Source organism: Microtus ochrogaster, unplaced genomic scaffold (genome assembly GCF_000317375.1).
Source record: "Microtus ochrogaster isolate Prairie Vole_2 unplaced genomic scaffold, MicOch1.0 UNK16, whole genome shotgun sequence".
NCBI classification, from domain to species: Eukaryota; Metazoa; Chordata; class Mammalia; order Rodentia; family Cricetidae; genus Microtus; species Microtus ochrogaster.
In genome coordinates, this window is record NW_004949114.1 from 4066997 (window position 1) to 4074217 (window position 7221).

Sequence of the window (7221 nt, forward strand, 5' to 3'; positions counted from 1 at the left end):
TTATGTATATAGTATTCTGTCTGAGTGTATGCCTGCAGGCCAGAAGAGGGCACCAGACCTCATTACAGATGGTTGTGAGCCACTATGTGGTTGCTGGGAATTGAACTCAGGACCTTTGGAAGAGCAGGCGATGCTCTTAACCACTGAGCCATCTCTCCAGCCCGAGTTTCTTTTTTTTTGATTTTTTGAGGCAGTCTCTCTACATAGCTCTGGCTGCTGGCCTTGTATAACCTTTAAACTCTGGGTATTTGAGACATTTATAGATTGGTGACAAATTTCCTTAAATAGCCAGCTCTTTGTCCCTTGCAGTGACTGACCATGAGCTGCGCTGTGATGTTAAGGTCGGTGTTATAGACAGCATAGAAATTGTCTCTCGCACCCGGGAGCTGTATGTGGACGACGCGCCCCTGGAGCTGATGGTCAGGGCTCTGGATGCTCAAGGTAATGGGCCGGAGGAGGGCTGAGCTCGCAAACTGCTAGCAGATTGTGAATGTGACCTGTTTTCTCATCTGGGGCTCACATGCAGGAGGCTTGGCAGTGTGGAAAGTAGTTCAGTGTATTAGCTGTCTTCTTACAAAAAACAAAAACAAAACTACTTATATTATTTCTAGTTATTTTTGGACTTTAAAAGAAATTAGTCAGGGGGCTGGAGATATAGCTCAGTGGTTAAGAGCACTGATTGTTCTTCCAGAGGACCTGGGTTCGGTTCCCAGCGCCCACATGGCAGCTCACAACTGTCTGAAAATGCAGTTCCACAAGATCTGACACCTTCACACCAATGTACATGGAATAGAGTTAAATAAATCATTAAAAGTTAAAAAAAAAAAGAAGTTAGTCAGGCTGGGCAGTGGTGGTACACACCTTTAATGCCAGCACTCGGGAGGCAGAGGCAGGTGGATCTCTGTGAGTTCGAGGTCAGCCTGGTCTACAAGAGCTAGTTCCAGGACAGGCTCTAAAGCTACAGTGAAAGCCTGCCTTGAAAAACCAAAAAAAAAAAAAAAAAATTGGTCGGGTCTGTGAAGGCATAAGTCACAAACAATCCCCCACCAGTATGGAATTATGATTAATAGAATGGTTATTTATTTAAGTGGGAAAAACTTACAGATCACCATCCCAGACAACAGCCCTCTGCGCAATCAGGAAGGGAGCCTAGTCGCTGAAGCCAGAGAGCAAGGGGAGGGCAGTGTCAGCTTTTTTAAAGAGAGAGAGACACCACGCCCCAATGGGCTGGTATCTCAGCAGCTATTGGCTGAACTCACTATATAGGCCAGGCTGTCATCCAATATACAGAGATCAGCCCACCACTGTGCCACCACCACCTGATTCGTTGCCTTAAATATGCTATACTGATGTAAAACGATATTTAAAAAGTCATCACTGCTATACTTGTAAATTATTGAGTAAACAGGTTTTAAAATTTCTTTTACTGTGTTGTCTGTGTGAGTGCACACATGCACATGTATGCTGTGGCATGCGTGCACGCTATGGTGTGCTTGTGGAGGTTGGAGGACAGCCCTCTCCTTCCACCATCACTAGATGGCACTCAGGCGGTCAGGCTCCCACTGTGAGTTGCCTTCCCACCACCTCATAGCCCAAGACTGGACTAATTTTTAAGACATGAAAAAATAACTTTTAGAATCTAGTTTTATGACAACTTGTTTTTTTTTAATATATTTATTATATGTACAACATTCTGCTTCCCACACACCAGAAGAGGGCGCCAGATCTCATTACAGATGGTTGTGAGCCATCATGTGGTTGCTGGGAATTGAACTCAGGACCTCTGGAAGAGCAGTCAGTGCTCTTAACCTCTGAGCCATCTCTCCAGCCCCCTGACAACTTGTTTTGAAGGCAGGGTTAAGTATGCCTGCAGCTGGCAGTGAGTCTACATGGGTCCATTCTACTCTAGAAAGTCTGTTGGAGCCGGACCAACTGGGTGCACACCTTTATTCCAACACTCAGGGGGCAGAGGCAGGTGGGTCTGTGAATTTGAGGCCAGCCTAGTCTACACAGCTAGTTCCTAGACAGCCAGGGTTACACAGAGAAACCCTGTCTCGAAAACCTAAATAAATAATTAAATGCCAGTCTGTTGGAAGCCACACTCACGTTGTCTTGTAAGGGTCTTCTTCATGTGTGTGTTTCAGTGGAGTCATCACTGGAATGTTTTGGAATATGTGACTCTATCTCACTGCTTTTGGCTTGCTCTGCAGGGAACACGTTCAGCACTCTGGCAGGCATGGTGTTTGAGTGGAGCATTGCCCAGGATAACGAGTCAGCCAGAGAAGAGCTGTTTAGCAAAATCAGGTAAAGCTGAACCCCGACATAAACCACCTGGCTCTGACGACGACGCGTCCCTGTGAAACCCTGTGCACAGCAGCCGTCTGTGTGGACAGCCTGCTGTCCGGAAAGTTTTAAACAGAGACATTCACTAGGGCAAATATCTTTGGTAGAAAGATAGAGGGGATAAATGTGGGAACCTACATGAGAGTTCCTTTGAGCCTCTGTTGGGAGATCCGTGAGCTCAAGCTGTTGGCACATGCTGAAACTGAGTGAGATCATTAGCCCGTTGATTTAGCAAGCACCTTTAGTCCCAGCATTCAGAAGGCAGAGGCAAGCTGATCTCTGTGAGTTCAAAACTAACTTGGTTTACATAGTGAGTTCCAGACCAGCCAGGACTACACAGTCGGAACACCTTAAAAAAATTAAAACAACAACATTCTGTTTTCAGTGCCAAAGAACATATCACAGACAGCCTAAATTATAGTTCGAGAGCAGTCTTAACCATAGGCTAGCCCTTCTGGAAATCAGAAATTAAAAACTCAAATCAGCCTTGGTGACACAGAACTATAATCCTAATACTGGGAGTGTGGGGTGGAGGTGCTGAAGCAGGGGGATTGGAAGTTCAGGGTGAGCTGGGCAGTGGTGGCGCACACTTTTAATTTTACCACTCAGGAGGCAAAGGCAGGTGAATCTCTGAGTTTGAGGCCAGCCTGGTCTATAGATCAAGTTCCAGGACAGCCAGGGCTACACAGAGAAAACCTGTCTTGAAAAAAGATAGTAGTCGTCCAGGGCGAGCCTCTGCTACATAGCAAATCGAGGCCAGCCTGGGTTACACTGTTTCAAATCCAAGTCGAGGCCAGCCTGGGTTACACTGTTTCAAATCCAAGTTCGAGGCCAGCCTGTGTTATACTGTTTCAAAAAGTCCACAAGTAAGCAAAGGTATTTCAGAACTGTTTACATGAACCAAAAAAAAAAGAACTGTTTACATGAACAGACTTCATAGAAACTAAAGTTTAGAAGACTATTACTCCTACTAGAGACAAATCTTACTTTGTGTCTAGGATCCTGAAATTCTCGGAAGCAGAATATTCTCCCCCTGACTATATAGTTGAGATGGAAAAAGAGGAGCAACAAGGAGACGTGGTTTTGGTGTCTGGGATGAGAACTGGAGCTGCTGTTGTGAAAGTCCGAATTTATGAGCCATTCTACAAGGTAAACAACGGCACTAGAAACAGCTTTCCGAAGACTTCCCGTGGGGAATAGAGTAGACACCACTAACTTGCTGTTATCTGGGCCAATAGGCATCATTTTGAAGAAGCCTTTTCACAACTCCTGTGATGTCACACCCCTCTAATCCCAGTGCCTGGAGACAAAGCCTGGATCTCTATGAGTTTGAGGCCAGTCTGGTCTACAGAGTGAATTCCAGGCCAGCCTGGGCTACGCAGTGTGACTCTGATGCTGAGGATCAAATCCATGCCTTGTACATGGTAGGCAGTGCTTCACCATCTAGCCGCCCCATATACTGACATTCTCCGCTAAAAACAGCTAACTGCTCCGGGTGGTGGTGGTGCACGCCTTTGATCCCAGCACTCGGGAGGCAGAGGCAGGCGGATCTCTGTGAGTTTGAGGCCAGCCTGGTCTACAGAGAGAGTTCCAGGACAGGTTCCAAAGCTACACAGAGAAACCCTGTCTCAAAAAACAAAAACAAAAAAATAATAAAATAAAAATATCTACTTTTTTTTTTGAGATAGGGTCTCTCTATGATGTCCTGGATGGCTTAAAGTTCACTGTGTAGACCAAGCTGGTCTCCAATCTACAGATCCTTTAGCTTTTGCCTCCTGAGTATTGGGATTAAAGCTGTGCACTACCAGGGCTGGAGAAATGGCTCAGTAGTTAGGAGCACTGGCTGCGATTCCAGAGGGCCCAGGTTCAGTTCTCAGCACCCACATGACAGCTCACAATTGTCTGCAGCTCCTGTTGCAGAGGATTCAACGCCCTCACACAGTCAAACCAGTGGGCATGAAAAATTTTTTTTAAAAAGGTGTGTACTACTATGCCCAGTCCAAAGCTTTTGTTATTTAAATTTTTAAAAATTATTTTAAAATGTCTTTAATTTAAAGTTATGGGTGTTTGCATGCACATGTGTGTGCACCATATGTGTGCCTGATGTTCTTGGAAGCAGGAAGATGCCAGGGACTGGAGTTACAGAGGATTCTGGGAATTGAACCCAGGTCCCCTGCATGAGCGACTAGTGTTCTTAACCACTAGACATCAATCCGGTCCCCTTTTATTTTTCAGTATAGGAAAAATAATTGTTTTGGTCACTAATTGGTTTTAGTCTCCAGTCAGCTGGAGAATCAATCCGTTTCTACAGCCTGTGATGAGGCGGAAAGCACGACTGGAGGAGAAAGGGAAAGAGAAGGTAGTTGGGATCTTTTCTTCTTTACTCTTTGGGGGCCTGCCACTCAGCCCCCAAATAAATACATGGAGACTTATTCTTACTCATGAATGCTTGACCTTAGCTTAGCTTATTTCTAGCTAGCTTTTCTTAAATCACCCCATCTATCTTTTGATTTCTTTCTTTCTTTCTTTTTTTTTTTTTTTTGAGACAGGGTTTCTCTGTGTAGCCCAGACTGGCCTGGAATTCACTCTGTAGACCAGGCTGGCCTCAACTCAGAGATCCGCCTGCCTCTGCCTCCCGAGTGCTGGGATTAAAAGTGTGTGCCACCACCACGGCCCAGCTCCCATCTACCGTCTGGCTCCGGGCTTTTTACCTTTCTTTGTTCTATATATCTGTCTTCCCTTCTTACTCTGGCTGGTTGTGTGGTTGGGTGGCTGGCCCCAGCCTAGCGTTCTCTTTCTCTTCTTCTTTTCTTTAGAGCCTAGTAGTGTGATGTCTTACTCTTTTGGCAGAGACCACTACATAGCTCCCGAATAAATCACACACTGAGCTTATTCTTAGTTATGCACGCCCGGCTTTATCTTGGTTTGTTTATAGCCAGCTTTTCTCATTATCCCAGCTACCTCTTGTCTCTGTGCATTTTCCTTTTCTTACTTCTGTATATTTTACTTTCACTCTCACTCCGTGGCTGACCGGCCTCTTCCCCTTGTTCTTTCCTTCCTCCTCCTCTTCCTTGTTTTTCCTTCTGCTTATCCTCTCTGCCTGCCAGCCCCGCCCATCCTTGATCCTGCCTTGTCAGTGGCCTTTCAGCTCTTTATTAGACCATCAGTTCTTTTAGACGGGCAAAGAATTCACAGCTTCACCAAGTCAAACAAATGCAGCATAAACAAAAGTCACACAGCTTAAAATAATATTGCCCAGCAGCCTAGATTGCTCCTCCTATTTATTCTCTGCCTACCAACCCTGCCTATCCTCTCTCCTGCCTAGCTATTGGCCATTCAGCTCTTTATTAGACCACTCAGGTGTTTAGACAGGCCAAGTCACACAGCTTCAGAGTTAAGCAAGTGCAACATAAAACAATGCACCCCATCTTTGCATCACTAAACAAATGTTCCACTGTGTGAACAAATGAACACATCTTACAATAATATCCCACAACAAGAGAGCTAGCTGCTTGCTTATGGCATCTGGGGGACATGATGAGAGGGAGACAGTAGCCAGCGCTCTACCTTATCTTTTGAGACAGGCTCTCTCACTGAACCTGGGGCTCTTCTGCTCAGCTAGCTGGTGAATTCCAGGGAAACTCCTTTCTCCATCTCCCCAGTGCTGAGATTACAAGAGTGTGCCACTGAACCCAACTTTTATGTAGGTGCTGGGGTTCAAACTTAGGTCCTAATGCTTGTACATCAGCACTCTGCTGAGATATCTCCTCCCATCAGTGTTTTAACCTTGGATGCAGATGATCATGCCTGGAGAGATGGCTCAGAGGTTAAGAGCACTGGCTGCCCTTCCAGAGGAGCTGAGTTCATTTCCCAGCAACCACATGGTGGTTTGCAACCATCTGTAGGAAGATCTGGTGCACTCTTCTGGTGCGTAGGCATATATGCACACAGAACACTGTATACATAATAAATAAATAAATCTTTTTTTTTTTTTTTGGTTTTTCGAGACAGGGTTTTTCTGTGGTTTTGGAGCCTGTCCTGGAACTAGCTCTTGTAGACCAGGCTGGTCTCAAACTCACAGAGATCCGCCTGCCTCTGCCTCCCGAGTGCTGGGATTAAAGGCGTGTGCCACCACCGCCCGGCTTGGATTTCTTTTTTTTTTTTTTAAGATTTATTTATTTAGCCGGGCGGTGGTGGCGCACGCCTTTAATCCCAGCACTCGGGAGGCAGAGGCAGGCGGATCTCTGTGAGTTCGAGACCAGCCTGGTCTACAGAGCTAGATCCAGGACAGGCTCCAAAGCCACAGAGAAACCCTGTCTCGAAAAACCAAAAAAAAAAAAAGAAATCCAGATGGACAACTGCATAGTGAGTTTGAAGTCTGGGCCACATAAGTGAGAGCCCATCCAAAACAAAAGATACAAAGCAATGTACGCTGTCTTGCATAAGTTGCCATCTGGAACTTTATCTTTTGTGGTCAAATGAAAGGACTTGGAACACAGGTGCTTCCAAGAACCCTGGTCTTTGCCTGTCTCACCTTTATTTGGTTTGCTGGCATTTATTAGTGACTTGCCGTTAACTTCATTTTTCTTTCTTTTTTTAAAAATTTATTTATTATGTATTCAGTATTCTGTCTGCATGTATGCCTGCAGGCACCAGACCCCACTGTAGATGGTTGTGAGCCACCATGTGGTTGCTGGGAATTGAACTCAGGACCTCTGGAAGGGCAGCCAGTGCTCTTAACCTCTGAGCCATCTCTCCAGCATAACTTCATTTTTCTTTTTTCTTTTTTTTTAATATTTATTTATTTATTATGTATACAATATTCTGTCTGTGTATATGTCTGCAGGCCAGAAGAGGGCACCAGACCTCATTACAGAT

The 7221-nt window shown here is 45.3% G+C and overlaps 1 protein-coding gene across 1 annotated transcript in view; it reads left to right on the forward strand.

Moving 5' to 3' along the window:
• The window catches only part of Nup210l (nucleoporin 210 like), a 109083-nt gene that overhangs the window by 11775 nt on the left and 90087 nt on the right, over nt 1–7221 (forward strand). The window contains exons 4-6 of the mRNA XM_005367309.3: nt 310–441; nt 2211–2304; nt 3342–3492. Coding sequence (XP_005367366.1) covers nt 310–441; nt 2211–2304; nt 3342–3492 — 377 coding nt within the window. The remainder of the gene's footprint in view (nt 1–309; nt 442–2210; nt 2305–3341; nt 3493–7221) is intronic.